This window comes from Parasteatoda tepidariorum, chromosome 4 (assembly GCF_043381705.1).
Source record: "Parasteatoda tepidariorum isolate YZ-2023 chromosome 4, CAS_Ptep_4.0, whole genome shotgun sequence".
Classification (NCBI taxonomy): Eukaryota; Metazoa; Arthropoda; class Arachnida; order Araneae; family Theridiidae; genus Parasteatoda; species Parasteatoda tepidariorum.
In genome coordinates this window covers 72896434-72918227 of record NC_092207.1, presented here as the reverse complement: position 1 = coordinate 72918227, position 21794 = coordinate 72896434, and the positions used below count along the sequence as shown (strand labels likewise).

The window sequence follows — 21794 nt, the reverse complement described above, 5'->3', positions numbered from 1 at the left end:
GTTTAGTACTTGTACTTTTACTTGTACTTTTTACTCGTTACTTTTTAAAATAAGAACTTTTTACTTTTTACTCGTTACTTTTTTTAAAAATACTTGTACTTTTACTCGTTACTTTTTAAAAGTAACGTTGCCATATATGCTCACTAAGCTGACTTTAGCGATCTGTCGCTGTCACTAATCCTCCAAGTTCCCATGACAAATCAATACCTCAAGGAGAACTGAATTGGATATTGATCGTTTGCTGATTTAGGTCAAAATTATGATCTGTAGATGAATGAATAGAATATAAATGTAATGAACTCCCTGTAAAACGGGTTGTGACGTGTGTGCGGCTAAAGTGGTATTCTTGGCCATAGATAGTGACACTGAAAAACAAGAAACGCACCCACTGCCTTAAAATCGCTTGGACTCCCATAACAGAGTTGCTGGCATTAGTAACAACAGTACGCACACTTTTCTCATAACGGGTACTTCTCACGCTAATGCAAAAGTGTGCCACGGCAAGGAATGGGTTAATAGCATTTAAGCGAGGAAAAAACAATAACACTATTGAAATCACACGAGTCAGTACTGAGAAAGACAGAACGCAAAACTTCAAAACCTGTTTGGTTGGTGGAAAAAGCAGAAAGCAGATAAAGTTCGAAACAATCACAAGTTTCGTCAGACAGTCAAACTGGTTTTGACGAATTCAGTTCATAATGCGACTCATTTTAAATCTGAAGCTTGTTCTATCCTCGCTTGAATATTGAATATCTAATTTTTGTACTTTTTTACTTTCTTTTGGACAATAATTTCACAAATATATAATAACGGCTATTGAAATGGAACGCCCTGTATACTTTAATATTTCTTGTCAAAAATGAAGTAAAAAAAAGTTTATATTTTCAGTCGAGTTCATGTTTATGAGAAGAAAAAATCCAAAAATGTTGATAAAATCTCACCACTTAATGAGATAGGAAAGAGCAATAGAGGGCTTAAAATCATCAGAAACAGTTTCTTTCTTGACTGGGACTAAAAAGCATTCGTTTCGCATGTATTTTTTAATGCCTCATTCTTCTCGTTAAAAGTATTCTATTAGAATCGGCAACTGTCCACTCCACAATAACCAAAAATATTTTTCAGTACCTTTTCATTTTTTTTTTTTTTTTTTTTTTTTTTTTGTGCTTCTACTTAATTTTAAATGACAAAATTTAAAGGAAATCCGTCAAATAATTTCTCAACAAAAAAGTTTTTCAGTGACTATTTTTTTTTCATTTACAATTACATAGTTTAAAATTTTGTAAAACTTTTTGTAATTTACATCATTATAGACTAAATATAATATTTATGAGTCAAGTAGGGTGGCTAGGACATCTATTTCAGTATAGCGATGAAAATCCTGTTAAAAAAATAACCTTCAAAACACCAGATGGAAAAAGCAAAAAGAAGAAAACCTCGAACAAGATGGTTAGATAGATTAGAGAAGTGGTTAAAAGACTTAAGAGTTAACACATGGAGAAATATAGCATCGAATAGAGGGGGTAAACTGATCTAGATGGGGTAATCCAGATGGGGTAAACTGACTGAGACGGCTTTGGCCTGTAACCGGCTGTAGTGCCTAAGAATAAGAATAAACAATTGTAAACAATCACTTTTTGCTTGGAATTATTTTTAAATGGAAGATTATTTACAACAGAGTGAGAAATTTTTTGATTCTCTTACAGATTTTGAAAATACAATGAAATAGGCCAATGAATATAATGAAATATGCCAATGAATATGCTGCTTTTCCGTGTCTGTATTTTTTTAACAGTTGGTGAAAAGTCCAAAATGTGTAAAACCCCATATTCGTCAAATAGAGGTAAGTATTATCAGAAATAATACTGAGTCCTGATTTCGTAGCTTAAAAAGTTGTCTACACCAGCAGTTCCCATTTTCTTCCTATTACGGAACCCTAAATAAACAATCTTTTTTTGATGGAACCCCCGAGCTAGTATATAAAGTTCATTAGCAAGTGTAAGCATTTAGCCGCAGTGGCTTTATGTACTGGGTCTGAATCCCAGGGCTGGTAGAAAGTAGAAACGATTTCCACACCCATCTCGCTCCGATCGCAGTGGTAGACGGATCATGGATTAGAGTCCCCTTGTCGTCAGACTAACCATTTAAGGTTTTCGTTGTGTCCCTCTCCATGTAACTCAAATGCGGGTAAATTCCATCACAGAGTCCTCTTCGAAACCAAATTTTTCCCAATACTCAATCCTGAAGTTCCCTTGTCTTCTGGATTGGGTTCAAAATTACAAGGCTACTGAGTTGAACATTCGTAGTCGTAAACTCAAAAGAATTGGGTCGGCTGTTCAACGACGGTTATAAAATAAAATAAAATTGCGAGCATTTGAACTAAGAAAATACTGATAATCGTCATAAATAATCTAATATCAAAAATATGATGAATTTTTTAATCGTTTTATCAGTAATAATCTTACAATTAAGTGGCAGATCAATTCACAGGTATTAAGCGGCTTCTAGTCCAGTTCTAAATTTGCTTTTGGCTATCATATGAAGACCATAAATCAGCTTATTTATTATCTGAAAATGGATTAGGTGATTTATAGTTTTCGTTGAAATGAAAACTAAAGAGGATGATTATCAGGGAAACATTTATTTTTAAAATTCGATATTTTCTTTGAATTGATAAGATTGATGGGAAAAATTAGTGGAAATTATTTTTTTTTTCTTTTAAATGACACATTTTACACACTGACATTTTGCTTTAATTCTTTCAAATAAATAACCGATATATTTGATAAATAATGAGCGGATACAAACAGGTTTCAAAAATCAGTATTTTCTTTTTTAAGTTCCTTCAAAGGAACTCTAAAATTCCTTGGAACACTATTTGGGAACTGTTTGTCTACAGACACTAATGAATTAGCATATTTTTCGAAATATTAAAATTGTTAGTACTTGAAAAACAAATGATTAAATCAAAAGTTACTCAGGATCGCCAATAAATTCCTCCGCTAATTAACCAACTTATTATTTCCGATAAGAAAAGATAAATATTCACTGTTCTTAATGAAATTGAATAATAACATGTATGGTTTTAAATCTATAAACTAAAAGACTTTAAATCTTTTTACTTAAATCTTATAGAAGTTTACGATAAACCGTTATTAATCTTAATTACAGTTACGAAATATTCGTTTTGCATTAAAAGTTAAGCTGCTTAGTCAGTCTAGACATCTGTATATAATATGGAATTTTATATCACAAAGTTTTTTTATTTATCTGCATCGTAATTAAACTGAAATTCGCAGAGCCATTAACGAAGCTTAGGAAGTTGATTGCCAAAATAAAAATATATTATATAAAGGCCCAATTAAAACATTTTAAAATCCCGCTAGAAATTTGTGTTTTTTAATATGATGCAACACATTTAAAGGTATTTCGCAATTTCTAGTCATAAAGGCTCAAGATTTTATTAAAACATAAAGTTTTAAGTATTTAAAAAAAAATTTGCCGAGAGCTTCTACTTTAAATGTCATTTGTAAGACTTAAGTCCTTCATAGAACATGTAGATACAAAATTATCATTTTTTTTTTTTTTTTTAGAATGAAAAACGTAAAAACGCTTTTTAGTACATTCAATTTTTTCGAAAAAAGAAGCGTAAAAACGCTTATGAGGCAACGTTTTTCAGTTTATTTATTTATTTTTTTTATTTAAAAAAAATTTGCCGAGAGCTTCTACTTTAAATGTCATTTGCAAGACTTAAGTCCTTCATAGAACATGTAGATACAAAATTATCATTTATTTATTTATTTTTTATTTTTAGAAAGAAAAAGCGTAAAAACGCTTTTCAGTACATTCAATTTTTTTAAAAAAAGAAGCGTAAAAACGCTTATGAGGCAACGTTTTTCAGTTCATTTATTTATTTTTTTTAAAAAAAGCATAAAAACGCTAATGAGGCAACACTTTTCAGCTCATTGAATTTCTTTATAAAAAAGCATATAAAGCGCATATGAGGAAACGCTTTTTAGTATATTTATTTTTAAGAAAAGAAGCGTAAAAGCACTAAGCAATGAACTCTTTTCAGTACATTTAATTTTTTTAAAGAAAAGCGTAAAAACGCTCATGAGGGAACGCTTTTCAGTATATTTGTTTTTAACAAAAAGCGTAAAAACACTAATGAATGCTCTTTAGTACACTTTGATTTTTTTAAAAAAACGCGTAAAAACCCTAATGAGGGAACGCTTTTCAGTAGTATATTATAGAAATCATTTCGCCCATAATTTCATTCTTACAACCACGGACGAAAATTTTATCGTGGAAATCGAAGGATTTTCATCAAACATTTATTAGTTGCCTAGTAGCGGTAATGAATTAGATAAAATTTCCCCTTGGCAATGAATTATTTTTAAAAAAATTTCCTTGAATACATCAGAATATTCCTTTTTAATTGTGTGCATCGTATATTTTTTTTTACATTGAAACTTGCTTTTTAACGAAATATAAATATTATTATTATATTATTAAATACATAAAGGAATAAATATATATAATAAATATAGGTGAAGGGTGACGTTACAAAACTATTTGCATTTTTATCTGCATGATTCCACATATGCAAAATAAATCTGACATTGGTTCTAAAAATGAGCTGATCATTGACGTTTTGTTCGAGAGTTGAAAACAATGCTAGAGTTTATTGGGATTCTAACCATTTATTGAGTTGGTGTGCAATATTGAAGTTCGATTGGTTATTAATATAGAGTGATAACAAAAACATACTTTTATTTCTCAGTTAACGAACTAAATCGTAACTAGTCATCGCTAAATAAGGATATAAGAAATCACTTATATTTTAAAAAGTAAAGCTCAAATTACACAGCACACGCTTAGACATTTTAAATATACAATTAATATTTTTAATGCATAAACGGATTTTCAGTTTTTAAAAGATTTATTTTGCTCAAATTAAAGTCTCACCTTCCTCAATCTGAACTTTTATTAAAAGGACTTATTCAACGCCTAAATTAAAAATTTGTTGTATTTAAAGTACAAATAATTTAATATGTTTTGTGTACTATAAATATTGGAAACTCATCCATTAACACAAATTGATCTGATGAGTTAGAAAAATAAATATGTTCATAGGAAAGAAATAATTATAAATTAAATTTGTTTCCGAACTCATTAATTCAACTGATTTGTACTGCACTTCTTTTTCATGAAAATACATTTTCCCAAACACAAAGAGTTGAAATTTTTTTTTAATAAAAATTCTTTATTAAAAAAAAAACAGTACAATAATGTAAGACAATCAAACAATTTCACTATCTAATTTCATCCGCCAGCGGAGTTCTTAGTTCTTAAATCACAATTCATGAAATATTTAATAAAATTCAATACACATTGCTAACAATTATTTTAGCAAAAATCAAACAAACATAAAAAGTTTCAATAAAGGAAAAACTTAATTAATTTGAACAAAAAAATCGCAAAATATTAATTAAACCAATACATGTCAACTACTAGCAAATCTTGTTTTATATAAATCAATTTTTCCACAACTTTCTTTTTCTGTAATACATTTTTTTAACAAAAGTAAAAAGAAATAAGTGCTGACATCTGTCGGATTTTTTTAATGATATTTACTTCCAATAAAACCTTATAAAAATAATTTGTTTTGTTTGATAGCGGTGACAAAGGATGGAAATTCTAGGAAACTATAAAAGAAAAAAAAAGAAAAAGCAATAGCTGAAATAATATATTGCGAAAATTATTTTTCATTAATTTCCCCATGAACCTTTATTATTTATTCACGTCATCTCATAACTTAAAAACGATTCAACATTTAGCTCACAAAGTATGAAAAGTGAACAGCAACCATTCAAAACTTAAATCTTAATGGTAATTTGAATAGTACCTTATGCCAAATGCCTTTGAGAATACATTTTTAATGAATTATAGCATGCAATTAAATTAAAGATAAACAATTGTTAATTAATAATATTAATAGTTTTTATTATCTAATGTGTATTGGAAATAAAAGTAAAAACTTCAATTATTACAACAACACAATTAAATATAATATTCACACAATTAAATATATATTTGACAGTTAAAAATAAGACATATGAGGAATTCTCTTGATACTGGGATTTCCTTTTTAATAGCAGTGAAGAGGAATTTTTTTATTTACGTAATTGTATTTTCGATCTCTCAATATAGTACGCAAATCATTAATTTGTATATTGTCCATACTAAATATTGTCCAAATTACTAAAAGTTAAACGAAAATATGCTATGAAATTTACTTTTTTGTTTTACAAACTGTGAATAACTGCATTAATTAGTTTATAATTATGAATAAAAACTAACCGAAAGGTCACTTTTTTTTATTATTTAGTGAAACAATTCAAAAACTGCTCTTTTTTTTTTAAACATTATTAAAAAAGAGATTCTTCATCTTTTAATAAATAAGAAATCACCGCATCTAATTTTATTTAATCATTACTAAAATTTAACATAATTTAAGCCTGTGACGAAGGATAAATTTAGCTCTATCAAAAACTAGTATCACTTCTATAAGTCATATACTATTTTATTTCAGTTTCAATATTAAAATAAAATTACAAAGTGTAAATAGAATAGATTATTGATAACAAATAATTATTTACATAGTTTCTTTTACTTGTCTGCGTCGTCATTACTTTAAAATTTAGTGGCCAATATTCATTTCCTAAGACATCAAAACCTTGTTTCAAAAAATCGTACAAAATGGTTTCTAAAAAAATTTATATGAATGAAAATCTCGCACAAATCATCATAAATTATTTTTAAGTATTTGTGGTACTTACATTGCCCTATTTATTCCGTGTTCGATTATTTCCATCCCTTTAATTTTTTTCCCTCCGATTTTTGATAATGCTCATCAAAGTAGGGAGTACTGTATTATTCCCAAATTGGAATTGTTCATTGTTGATGTCAAACTTTCTTTCAATATTTTTGTCTTCTCCCTCCCATTTGTCACAGTGTCATACTTCACCATACCTCCTCCCCCCTTTGTCATGTGTCGCACTGTATTGAGTACATTTTGAATTTGTTTCGTCATTATCCTTGTTTTCGATAATCATTGTTTCCTTTGACGTATCTCTTATTTATTTAACTTAATATGTAATGGAATAGTCAGATTTTATAACCAAAACAATATCGTAATACACAATATAGAATTGTAAAAGGAATTGGTACTCATTCTAATGTGTAGGAGAATCCATAATAAGAAATCTAATTTATTCGTGTAATTAAAAATAATACACAATATGGATTGAAAAAGTAATTGGTACTCATTCTAATGTGTATTAAAATCCACAATAAGAAATTTAATATTTTCGTGCAATTAAATATAATACACAATATAGGATTGAAAAAGTAATTGGTACTCATTCTAATATGTATTCAAATCCATAATAAGAAATTTAATATATTCGTGTAATTAAAAATAATGCACAATATGGGATTGAAAAAGTAGTTGGTACTCATTCTAATGTGTATTAAAATCCATAATAAGAAATTTAATATATTCGTGTAATTAAATATAATACACAATATAGGATTGAAAAAGTAATTGGTACTCATTCTAATGTGTATAAAAATCCCTAGTAAGAAATTTTATATATTCGTGTAATTAAAAATAATACACAATATGGGATTGAAAAAGTAATTGGTACTCATTCTAATGTGTATTCAAATCCATAATAAGAAATTTAATATATTCGTGTTATTAAAATTTAAAATGATGCTGCTTCAAAAAAAAGTAGGTAAACCTAATATTTTACAAATAACAACAATTTTCGTTTTTTTAATTCGTATAATACCACTATTAAGTAAAGGGTTTAGGGCAGTATTGTAAAAAACAGTTTCTTAGTTTTTTTTTTCTTTTTTTTTCTTTTTTTTTTTGGACAGGTATTTTACAAGTTAGAAGGATTTCCACTAGATTACAACACAATGCACCGACACATCTTGTTGTACGCAGTTAAATTGCAGTGTATTTCGCTGAATACGTTTTCTTGAAGAAATTTAAAATGTGACTTTTCATTATATTGTACCAAGCCCTTCATATATATATTAATGCTAGTATACGAATTTAAAAATCAGAAATACATATATATAAAATTAATGTAAAAAAAAAATACCAATAAAAATTTAAAATAGAGATATTCTTAAACAAATTACTCTTAAACTGTCATGTAATCTTCAGGGTTAATTGCTCCTTGATCTATGGGTTCACTACGACGTCGAAACTTAAAAAGTTTTCTAAACTTGATATCACGAGGCTTAGTAACAGATCTATGATTCGTTCCAAAAGTCCGATTAGCAGAACTAATGAATCGATTACGAGGTTTAGGCTCTTCCTCGGGTTTCCTCACAACATGGCAATCATGGTCAAAACTTTTGTTTTTCGAAACAGAAAACGAGCCATGTCTGCGACTTGGGACATTTTTCACTTGATACTCTTCGTTATCTTTAATTTTATCCAACTGTGACGATGACAGAGAAAAAGTGCGATTGAGAAAATTGCCAATCGAACAACGTCTTTGAGAAGAGTTGTCTTGCTTGACTTTCCCTGCACCTGATACGGGAGGCATGGGAAAGGCGTGCATGTTTCGTGACTTGATGCTGGGGCTGGATATCCCAGAATCCAATGAGTCGGAGTGCTCCGAATCGCAATCTGACGTCCAGCGTCTAGATGCCAGCTCGTCGATGATATCCTGAGGTAATCCCAAATCGGATATGGACTGGTAATACGAACTGAAACTGCAAGATGGATTTCTGTTCTCCGTAGTTTTGTCAATGCGCAATTCTGGCAGACTTCGAGCGCGGAAACAACCATAGGATGTATCCTTTTGTTTTTGTGGCTTCTTATCACCCTCAGAATCTGCTTGCACAATAACTGGTTGAGCTCTAGACACGACACCGTGGTCCTTCATGTATTCATCTAGGGCATAGGAAAATCTCTTATCCAATGGCGGTGGAACTTTCCCACGTCTTACAGATAAATTTGTCGTAGCGGATCGTGACTTTTGGTTGCAGTCCTGGTGCCGCCTATAATCCCAATCGACTTTAGACAAAATAGTTTTGAGGGATTCAATTTGCAATCCCTGAAAGCGGATGTACTGATCTTTTTCTTTCAATAATGATTCTATATGTTTTTGTTCCCTGCGTAGTTGTGCTTCGACGTAAAATAGGCGAGAGGCAAGCTCCTTCGTAAGCCGATCCCGTTCGATTTTTAAATCCCTTATCACCTGACTTTGCCACTGAATTTGCTTTCTGAGATCTAACATCATATAGTTGTTTTGTATGCGGTGTAGCTGGGGTGCTTCTGCTATCCTACATGGGGACTTCGGCCTTGAAGGTTGGGATTCCGCTTCCAATCCCCTGAACACGCACGCGTTGGGGTGTTGCTGGGGTGAATCAGTTAGTCTGCATGGAGACTTGGGTCTTGCAGTTTGAGATTCCATTTCTATACCTCGAAACATACACCCACTGGGGTGTTGCTGTGGTGAATCAGTAAATCTGCATGGAGACTTGGGTCTTGGTGGTTGGGATTCCATTTCCATACCTCGAAACATACACCCACTTGGGTGCTGTTGGGGAGAATCGGTAAATCTGCATGGAGATTTAGGCCTTGGAGGTGGAGGTTGAGAATCCACTTCTACTCCTCGAAACATACACCCGCTAGGGTGTTGCTGGGGAGAATCGGTAAATCTGCATGGAGACTTAGGCCTTGGAGGTTGAGATTCTACTTCCGATATTCGACAACTCATCTGAAATATAAAATTAAATTATTAGAAATTTTGAAGGACGAATAACTGGAACTTAATTCGTGTAACAAAGATATATAACAAAAATAAATAGATATAGATATATATAGATATAGATATATATAGATATAAATATATATATAGATATAGATATATATAGATATAAATATATATATAGATATAGATAGTAATATATAATATATAGATATAATATAGTAATATATAATATATAGTTATATATATAGATATAATAGCTGAACTCTAATATAAATTATGATTATAATAGCGTTATTATTAAATATTATCAAAAACTAATTATAAATTATGTTGTTTTTAATAAAAAAAGTAACATTTGCTACCAAATGACACTTGTAATTTAACGTTAACCAATAATTCTGAAATTCTGAATTTGATTTGCGAATCAAAATTTATTAAAGGTAGCCAGACTGTTTTCGCGGACTGCATGCGCTATGGGAAATATCGATAATTTTATCGACTACAATATTTCTCCCTCTTAATGTCACTCCAAATCCCGAAAAAAACCTTCGAAAAAAATTTTCAAAAGGGTCTTTAATACCTTAAAATGATGTACCCAAAGATTCGAGAGCAGGAAAAATATCTAAATATTTGAATTGTGAACATTATTCACACTGCCTGCTACACTAATTGCGTAGGTCCTGAAAACTTCAAAAGTATGTTTTTCAAAGCTACATTTTTAAGTGATCCAAACTTATATCTTAAACAAATCTTTATCGATTGACTTCAAATAAAAACTGCATACCTAAAAATCACATTATTTACTGAAGTACTTAATTTCAATTAATTGAGTCGTGTTGGCTCAGGGCGTTAGCCTCACAAAGAGGAACCAGCCACTGCTAGTTCGAATACCAGCAGTTTCTGGTTGATACGAATTCTGCTCCAGACGAGCACCGACGACAGTGCTAACGCAAAATATCATGGGTTAAAATCCCCTGGCCGTCAGGTTAACAGTGGGAGATTTTCTTGGCTTTTCTCTCCATGCGTGTTAGTTCCATCAAAAAGGCCTCTACGAAGGCTAGTTTATCCCAATGTTTGATCCAGAAGTTACCTTGTCTTCAGTGTTGGGTTCAAAATTACAGGGCTGTGGAATTGAACATTGATAGTCGTAAACTCAGAATCCGGTCGGCTGTTTAACGCTGGTTATAAAATGAAATAAAACATCTTTTAAGTTGTTGCATAGTTTTTTTTTTTTCTTTTTTTTTTTTTGTTAAACTCTTTAGAAAGATCGATCAAAAAACGGTTTGATCAAAGAAAAGTCTTTTTTTTTCTTTGTATCACTCTAAAAAAAAAACTAATTCTTATAACCGTCCACTAGTTGTATATTAAGAAAGCCTTTTTTCAGCATTTTGATTTATTCTATTGTCTTGCTAAAAAAAAAAATCTTGATTCTTTCCCCTTCTACAGTAAACAAACCCCTTTATGGTAATCTTGTTATTTATTTTTGTAAACATTACAAGTTATTAATTAAACGACACTCTTTAATCCTACACTATTTCAATAGACTCGGATAAATATTTGCATACAGGTCTTTCATCTTTCAATCAGCCATAAATATACCACTCTAATCCTAACAATAACAAATCAAATCTACATCAGTTTAAATAACAAGACACCAACCCTAATAAAAAAACTCGATACAACTCAGATAACCAATAAACGTCATTATCTGCCGGAAAGCCTTTCATTTGCTTTCAATGGCAGAGTCCCGAAACAATATGGTCCTGCGTGACCGAAATATCAAATACCTCAGCACAATTAGGTAGTTAATTAGTTCACGGGCCGCGACCCGTCACTCTTGGCATCAAAATTGGCACATATACTTTTCCTTCTCACCAACTTCATTCTGTTTCAATGTCACGTCGCCAAACTTCGTGCCCGGAAGCAGCCTTGCGCGTTGAGAAAACTAGGATAACATCTGCATTTAGTTTTCCATCGGAAGAGATCCCTTAAGTAAAAGGCAAAGGTTGTACGCCTAATGGATATGAAACGTGGAATGAGTCATATAATGGCGATAACGTATTAATTGGCGAATCATTTTAGATTTGAGGTCGGATATGTTATAAGTAGTTTGGCGATAACCGATTTGAATCGAGGACACGACGGGATATTTGTTCCTATTTATTTCTGCATATTGTTTATTTAAAAATTATAAATAATTAATCTGTTTTATTCATGTATGCAGTAATATAATCAGTTACACAGAAATAGAAACATTTGCGATGATTCTGATAGTCTATTTTTGGATTTATAAAGCTTATTATTTCGTTAATGACTTGCATTAAGACAATAATAAATTTCGACGTTGAAGTTCTTTTATCAATTTCCTCTAACAATAAAATATTTATTGTTAGGTTTAAGTGCGCACGATGATCCTCCTTAAGTGTTTCAATATTAACTTCTTCCTGCAATTTAAAAATATTTTAAAGGTAAATGATCTGTATTAAGCTTTGCTTCAATGGTGCCGACAGTTGTGCATTTGAAGCACCAGATTTGTTGCAAATCTCTTTAGAATTACAGATTTGTATAAAGAACAAACAAGCATTTTGCTCTCTATATTCAAAAAGGCGAAATAAATTTTTAATTTTTTAACCCTTTCACACCTGGTGAGGGGAGAAAGCAGCTCAAATTTCACTGAATTCTCGCAATTATCTAATTAATTTTAGAAGAGCCGTAGTGGCTCAGGGGATAGAGCGTTCGCCATCCAATAAGGTGAACCGGGTTCGAATACCAGCGATGATTGATCGATTCGAATTCCACAACCGGCTTGCACCGTGCTGACCACAGTGCTGACTTAAAATATTCTCAGTGGTAGACGGATCATAGGTTAGAGTTCCCTTGCCATGGAAGGTTTTCGTGGTTTTCCTCTCCATGTAACGCAAATGCAGGTTAGTTCCAGCAAAAAGTCTTCCGCGACGGCACATTTCTCCCAATACTTGATTCAGGAGCTCCCTTGTCTTCTGGATTGGGTTCAAAATTACAAGGCTACGGAGTTAAACATTACTAGTCATAAACCCAAAATTGGGTCGATTGTTCAACGACGGTTATAAAATTCGGTTATAAAATTCATTTCAGATAGATTTTTGTTTTCGCTTGAAAGTATTACAGTGCTAGGTGGTATTGTAAATTAAATATCACGATATATCGTCAGGAAATATGGATATTTCACTATACATTGCTATTCACTATACATCCTTATATTTAACATTATTTTCAATTGTTTTTACATTACTTTATTATTTACATAAGCTGAATTTATCGTAATTCAAAATAATATTGTATTCGATGAATTACAGTTAACGATAGTTTTCTTATTATTATTGTATGCAATATATTTTGATATTGATCACGATCTTATTATTATCAGTAATACTCGCGACTGTATTGCATCAGATATTTATGGTTTTCGATCACAATCTCGATATTATCATTGTTGAAAGTCATCATTAAGCATGTATTCACAATGCACCTTGAAAAAATCTAAATATTTATCGTTCTGCTCTCGTGATTTATGCTTCTTTGTTATCTAAATTTTTATTATGGTTTTTGCTCACTTTTGCTAATTAACATTTATTTTTTCAAAAATTGTCATTTAGAGTTTAGTTAAAAACATGAGAAGGTCACAATGCTTTTTTTATCTAAGTTTTTAACTATATCACTGGTTACGATTTTTGTTTTTATAAATTGTCTAAATCTAAAGTGGAATTCTTTTACTTTTTGGAAAAAAGTAAAAATAAAATAGAAGAGCAACAGTTCGAATTTTCTTTAAATAAATTTCTCATTTCAATGCTATTTTTATTAAGAGGAAAATACAAATATCTAAAAAATTCAAGTGTTGAAGGGTTAAAATCTTAATATATTTATAAAACTCCCGTTGAAATCTAACAGCAAAAAAAAAAATATTTTTATAACTCAAATTTAAAATTGAACAAATGAGTAGTATTAATTATAAAATAAAGTCGAATTTACTAATATTTTTATATTATTTTAATTAAAATCATTACGCTATGTTTCAAAAGCTTCAATAAAACAAAGGTGTGGTATTACTAATTACCCCAATAAGTTCCTTGAACTAAAAAAATTATTCATTGACAATTTAATATCCAATAACAAATTATATAACTTGATAATCTTGTTTCATCGTTGTTGATTTCTATAGTCTATTTTTGTCACTGTCGATTGAACCGTTTACTTAATTATTCACGAATTCAGTTTATATAAACATTTCAAATAAGAAAGCAAATAAAATAAACCTATAAAAAATAGGATTACATCGCGTGCTGCTAAACTAAAACAATGAGCGAAATGACAGAAATAAATCATTCAATGATATATAATTAAATGAGACATGTTCCAGATCTGCAATACAATATTTAAACTGCGAAGTTATTGAATGATTTTATCAATGTGGAGCACCAGTGACCCTGCGCTTGTATTTTTTAATAAATGAATGTAACAAACGAGAGCTTTCAAGAACTTAAGATTCGTATCATAACGAATTATTATATCAAAACAAAATATTAAGTTTTAGAGATGAACTTAAACAATAGAACAGGCCGAGCATACGATTTTATCTAATACAATAGTTTCAATTTTAAATATATCATTGTTATTAATAGTTCTATTTCGCGAAATGAAAATGGAATAATTTTTTTTAATAAATTTCATTGGATTGAAATTGTATAGCATTTAATAACGTTCGGTAGTGCAATGCGCAAAAAAATAGCCTTTGAATAATTTTTATCTATCCTAACGGTTCGATGAGGTGACTTTAAAATAACTAATTAATTACTGCTGAAGATTTTTTTTAGTTACGAAATTAGTCACAAAATCGTACTTTCTCTAAATAAACATGCCTTTTTCTCGACGGATTTAGATTTTTGACCTGCAAAATATCAGGGGTAGCCGCTAGGGTCGTAATACTTTCGTCAGGGAGTCTAATTTAGTTTATTTAGTTTAATTTAGTCTAATTTAGTTTATTTAGTAAAAGTACATTTTTGTGTCTAATTTCGTAATTTACAAATTCTTAAGGGCTAATTAATTAGCATATTTGAAGTCACCCCCACGAACCATTAGGATTAAGTAAATGAACGTGAAGACCCGATCATTAGATCAAAAGTTATTCAGGGTGGTCCATTTACTTTTTGCGCACTGTACATTTTAGCGCTTTATGCTATACAAACCTCCCACTCGTTTAAAAAATATCTTATTTGAGTTTTTGTACATGAATGCTGCCTAATCAAAGTAATTTAGAATATTATTTCAGCTTCCTATAAAGAATTTTTATTAAAATTTGAACATCGCCAATTTTTTTTTTCAAAAGTGTAGTCATATTTTGGACCCCAACAGTAAGTATGTAAAAAGTATACATTTATTATCGCTGATCATAATTTTCCCGATTTATGAAACCGCCTATTAATGAAATAAAAATTTAACTTCATGATCATTTAAAAATTAGATTTGATAATATTTAGTTTTTATTCAGTATAATATTTAGTTTTTACTTAGAGAACATAATAAAAACTTGCTTCTCGACAAAATTAACAGCGACTAACGAAGCTTCATATACTCTATTATATTTCTTTTGTGTTTGAAATGTTGATGTCTTTTTCCATGAAGAGTAGTTTTTTTATGTATTTATTTAATTTCCGTCACGGACACCCTGATTCAGAATACTTCAAAAAATTTTTAATAACTAGATAAAAATCCTTTTGAAGAAGAAAAGAAAAATGAGTTTTCAATAAAAAAAATTATTCTATGCATTCTGAACATTAACTGAAGAAAAAAAAGATTTTTATTATGTCACAAAAAAGAAACAAATATATTTTAAATTTTTACGCAAGCCTTGCATACTAGAATTCGAAAAAATCAGAAAATCCAAACACATTTTTCATATTATATACTTAAAAGAAAAAAACGCAGTTTAAAGTAGTATTATTAAAAGAAATAAAACAAACAATTCAAATTTGGTTTTTAATGCTCTTAAAAAGACGCAAAATTGAATTAATTAAAAAAAATTAATAGCTGGAGTGAATACAATTATTAAGGTTGGTTTTGATTTTAGTATTCAAATCCTGACCGTCGGTTACTAAAAAAGTAATTTTCTTAAATATCTCATTTTTCTATGAGAGGGAAAACTGTATATTTATCAAGATTCATGCTATTTAAACTGAATAAAAATTAATAGATCACCAATTGAGTCATAATAAGTTTTCTAAAAAAATTAATTAAAAATAAAAGCTATTTTGTGCATAAATACGTTAATTGTAAAACCGAAGATTCTGCAGTTGATTATCAATATGTTTCTGAGATCTCTGACATTTTTTATTCTAAACTGGCGGCATAAAAGTTCACAAATGTAGGCCTCTCTCCAAAACTAAGTAACAAATACTTGACTGCTGCTACCGGTGTATATTTGGAAATATCTGGGAACCGAACCGATATTTTATTATGTTTTGAACAGTTTAAAAAATTATCAACATATTTTTACCCTTTAAATACTATATTTCAGATCCTAAACTGTTTCTAAATATTCCATTTCACTCTTAAAAAAATGCATTCACAATGCTCGGGTAGCGCAATCTCTAAAAGCATCGCTTACTCCTGGAGAGTTGGGTGTCCTGAGTTCGATCCTGGAAGCCGACTAAACAACAGGCATGACATCCGCAGCAAGACGCAATAAAATTTGGGAGGGCTTTCAGTCAACAAGTCCTCTTTTTGATTGTGCTGTGAAAGTTTGGTGATAGGTGTACCAGCTCAGGCGCTGTCTACGTCCTCTAGCCGGTGATAAAATTATGTAGCATTCCAACCATGGCTGTTGAATGAAAGAGCACTAAAAAATGATACTAAGTGTTTCGTCATAAATTGTGTGTGCCCTGTCCTATACTTATATTTTGTGTGTTTTTGAGAATTTATACCTCACCAATTTTTCTTTGGTAACTAATATGAATTTATGGGTAACACTGATGAAAAAAAAGTAAAATCAAATAATAGTTTTATTTCAAATATTTACTATCCACATGGAAGAAAATGAAAAATATGTTTTTTTAGCAGATTTGGAGGCTTTGTCTCCAGCTCGCTTGCTAGCACCAATCCCCGCAATTGCTTCGCTTTCACACCATTGCTTTGTTTTGTTTTTTTAAAAATTAATTGTCAAAACTTAAATTTTATTCCGTCACTTTACTTTTTTCAACATACCGTCGTAATTTCAAGTTTTTAAATGTAATGCATTTTGTGCAGGAAAGCAAAATGTAACGTAAAACAAAAAAAAATTGGGGAAAATTATCATTACCCAAAACGCCAATTACGTCTAATTAATTTTGGTAATGAGTACTAACTGGATTAAAAAATGAGCAACATGAGCTATTTAAGAACTATAATCACCATATATGATTGACGCCAATGAAGCTTAATTAGTTCTGGTAATAGTCACAACTGGTATTACGGAAATTGATGCAGTTTTAATCGGTACCAAATGTACAAATATAGGTACAATGTATTATATTAGTATAATCGATGCCTCATAATGAGAAGCATAAATATACATACTGTAAAAAAGGTTTCTTACGGTCCCCCTCTGAAGGAAGAAAATCGGTACCAGAGAATATCATGTGATCGTGGTCAATTTTTACAATCGTGGGTTGATCTCAAGCAACAGCATCATAATAATGGATCTTTATTTTAATGGGATGAATACTAAACGCATGTTTTCCTTAATCAAATAAAGTAAAGTCACAGGCAAGGACAAAATATAACTATATATATGAAAATCTAATGATGGTGTCGCAGTTTTTCATTGTTGTCAATAAATTTTTATTGGTTGGATAATCACGTGGTAGGATCCAGTTTTCACACATTAATTTTCACATTCATTTGGTTGTCATGAGCATAAAATTGACATAAGTCATAAAGTTCTCCCATAAATAGTTTTGTTTTCCTAACTTAAAGGTCAAAATTTTCTATTTACTCTTACGATTGAACCAATTTTACTGTTTTTATTACGTTTTTGATATTGTTTGATTTCTAAATTAAGAGTTTAGGAGGATTGTTTTTATTATTATTATAATGTAATTCTGCGTTACATTTTTAGAAAAAAGTTATTGAAATCGGTGTCTGATCTTAAAAACCATTTTACAATTATTATTTTTTGGTGCAAAATACATTAATACACTATTATGAATTATGGTTAAAGAGATTCGTTAAATGATTTAGAACTTAACTTTCAGCTTCGTGCACGAAGTGATGAATGTAAAAATTGTATTTAAAATACATCCGTCCGTTTGGTGAACAAAAATATTAAATTACAGTTGTGAATTCACCAAATTTGTTATAAAAATATACTTCTAATTTTAAATGTTATTTCAAAAAATGATAACTTAGAAAAATGATTTATGTTCACTTAAGATCTTGATAGTTTTATAAAGGAAATATTTGAACGTGGGAAGTGGAGGCACATCGCTGATCATANTGCACCGAAATAGATTGGGGGTGAATTAATTGTGAAAACGTTGAAACAATGGGAACATGGTCTTTCTGCATAATTCGTAGCGAAAATCAACATGTTGAAGGAAAAATCACAATTTGGAAAAGAGAAAATTAAGCACTTTTTACGAACACCCAATGGAAAAAGCACCTTTAAGAGCTTTCAAAAAACGAAGTGATGAAGGCGAAAATTGTATTTAAAATACAACCATCCGTTTGGTGAACAAAAATATTAAATTACAGTTGTGAACTCACCAATTTTGTTATAACAATACACTTTTAATTTTAAATGTTATATCAAAAAATGATTACTTAAAAAAATGATTTATGTTCACTTATAGATCTTGATAGCTTTATAAAGGAAATATTTGAACGTGGGAAGTGGAGGCACAAGTGTTCCTTTTACAGGGTGCGCAGCCAAATTATTCAACGAAAAATAAGCACCTTTTAAGCACTTTTCAAGCACTCTAATAATATTTTTAAGCACTTTAAAAGAATATCATTATTAGGCAGGGTTGGAAAGTTTTTGACAATTGACGGTTTTATCTGGTTTTAACAGTCATGTCAAAAAAATTATTTTGTTTCTGACAATAGTCAAAATTTTTGAATCATGTAAATCGAATGGCGTTTTCATGAGCTACGGTCTGACGATGCACCGAAATAGATTGGGGGTGAATTAATTGTGAAAACGTTGAAACAATGGGAACATGGTCTTTCTGCATAATTCGTAGCGAAAATCAACATGTTGAAGGAAAAATCACAATTTGGAAAAGAGAAAATTAAGCACTTTTTACGAACACCCAATGGAAAAAGCACCTTTAAGAGCTTTCAAAAAACGAAGTGATGAAGGCGAAAATTGTATTTAAAATACAACCATCCGTTTGGTGAACAAAAATATTAAATTACAGTTGTGAACTCACCAATTTTGTTATAACAATACACTTTTAATTTTAAATGTTATATCAAAAAATGATTACTTAAAAAAATGATTTATGTTCACTTATAGATCTTGATAGCTTTATAAAGGAAATATTTGAACGTGGGAAGTGGAGGCACAAGTGTTCCTTTTACAGGGTGCGCAGCCAAATTATTCAACGAAAAATAAGCACCTTTTAAGCACTTTTCAAGCACTCTAATAATATTTTTAAGCACTTTAAAAGAATATCATTATTAGGCAGGGTTGGAAAGTTTTTGACAATTGACGGTTTTATCTGGTTTTAACAGTCATGTCAAAAAAATTATTTTGTTTCTGACAATAGTCAAAATTTTTGAATCATGTAAATCGAATGGCGTTTTCATAAGCTACGGTCTGACGATGCACCGAAATAGATTGGGGGTGAATTAATTGTGAAAACGTTGAAACAATGGGAACATGGTCTTTCTGCATAATTCGTAGCGAAAATCAACATGTTGAAGGAAAAATCACAATTTGGAAAAGAGAAAATTAAGCACTTTTTACGAACACCCAATGGAAAAAGCACCTTTAAGAGCTTTCAAAAAACGAAGTGATGAAGGCGAAAATTGTATTTAAAATACAACCGTCCGTTTGGTGAACAAAAATATTAAATTACAGTTGTGAACTCACCAATTTTGTTATAACAATACACTTTTAATTTTAAATGTTATATCAAAAAATGATTACTTAAAAAAATGATTTATGTTCACTTATAGATCTTGATCGTAAGGGAAATATTTAGAAGTGGGAAGGAGAGGCACAAGCGTTCTTTTTCGAACATATATTTTTAGTTGAGTAATTTCAACTGTTTTCTGCCAAGAAACAGCAATTATTGCGAAGCAATCATCGAGGTTGGTGAGCGTCAGCGAACAGGGGGCTTAGCCCCCTAGCATAACAATAAATTTAGAAAATGGAATTATTTTATCTTTTTTAATTGCATTGGTATATGTATTTCAGTTCTGGGTAGGATTTCGGTAGGGATGCTCAGTATTTATATATTGGTTCCTTACTTTTTCTCACCCAGTACGATGAGCTAGCATGTCGTAAAAGAATTATGAGATAAAAATTATTTATAAAATTTTCAGAAAAAAAATTTTAAATTGGAAAAAGGGTACGTACTACGATAGAAAAAGTAGATTCAAAAGCAACAGAACAAAACGTTACTGAAATTAGGCCAATGGCTTGAATTTGTTAATTTTTTAAAAAAAAAAATAAAGAATTCCAATTAAGTTTTGTTTGTTAAAGAAGGAACAACATTTTTCCGTCGACAAACTTTTCATAAACAAATCCTTTATTCTGATATATACATTTGGGGAAGTTGTTTTAATTTTCTCTTATAATTGGTTATTTATATTAAATAATGCAACTCCTTGAATTTCGAAATCTTTCTTATGAAAAGATTATGAAAATTCTTGTGTTTTGGTAATTGCATCACAGCATAATTACCGCTGCTTTAAAATAAAATAAAAATTACTCAAAAATTTTTGTTGTTATGAAAATAAGAAAACTAAGCGAAATATTTAACTGAATATAAGACATTTGGGAATATCATTTTCCTCAAGAATGGAATACGCACGCGCAGACTAAAAAGATTAATGTAAAGCAGTACCTAAGCCTCCATATATTTTTAACTTAGATTTAAAAAAATTTCATTTCTTTTAAATAAAAATGTCCATGCTTTAATTTGGCTCTTTGGTTATTAGCGTTTAAATTTTTTGTAAAAAATTCTAAATTCAAACATTTTTATTATATTTCACATTTACGAAATAAAACCTATAATTGTTTCATTAGTTTCTTAAGAACAAATGTAACCAAAATAACTAAATATAAATTTTGCAATCTTCACATTTATGTTTTATAAGGAATATATTTTAAATTTTGAAGAAAAAAAAATATGAAAAAATAATTACAGAAAAAAGAGCCTTCAAAGTTTTAAGATCAGTTGAAATTCAAGATGAAGGAATAAACCAATGCCAGAAATTTTGCGTTGTGAAACCAAATTTGTGGGCTCACACCCGTTGTTTAGTTCTCAATGAGAAAAACACATAAATTTTTACCTCCATTGAAAAGATAATTAATCTCATTATGTCATAAAGTAATAAAAATACAGTTATGATTTTAGAAATAATTTTTTGATTTAGGCTCTCTTAAACCATACTAGTTTACTTTACTAATTATCATCTGAGCAACAAAGAAAACTACAATTATACCATAACTATCAAGTATACACCGAAGAGCCATTGCATTATGACCACCCTCCATCTGTAACAATGGGCTCGCCCAGGTTTTCATAATTTCACGCCCAGGAACAATGTTTTCATGGGGCACATTAGGACCCATAATCCTCATAGAACAATCCATGACGTCTGTAAGCTACTTGAACATAGTTGCGGACCAGGTTCACCCATTCATGGCAACAGTTTTTCCTCGGGGGAGGGTGTTTACCAACAGGATAATGCACCATGTCATAAGGGTCGAATCGTCATGGATTGGTTCGAGGAACGTTACGTGTTTCTTCA

The 21794-nt window shown here is 30.2% G+C and overlaps 1 protein-coding gene across 2 annotated transcripts in view; it reads right to left on the bottom strand.

The window, feature by feature from the left end:
- Nucleotides 1-7906: 7906 nt before the first annotated feature.
- The window catches only part of LOC107439637 (uncharacterized), a 38933-nt gene continuing 25045 nt past the window's right edge, over nt 7907-21794 (bottom strand). Inside the window, exon 3 of one of the 2 annotated variants that reach the window (XM_016052303.3) lies at nt 7907-9806. In XM_016052303.3, coding sequence (XP_015907789.1) covers nt 8217-9806 — 1590 coding nt within the window. In that variant the 3' untranslated portion in view covers nt 7907-8216. The remainder of the gene's footprint in view (nt 9807-21794) is intronic. The other variant, XM_016052302.3, reaches the window with a different exon arrangement.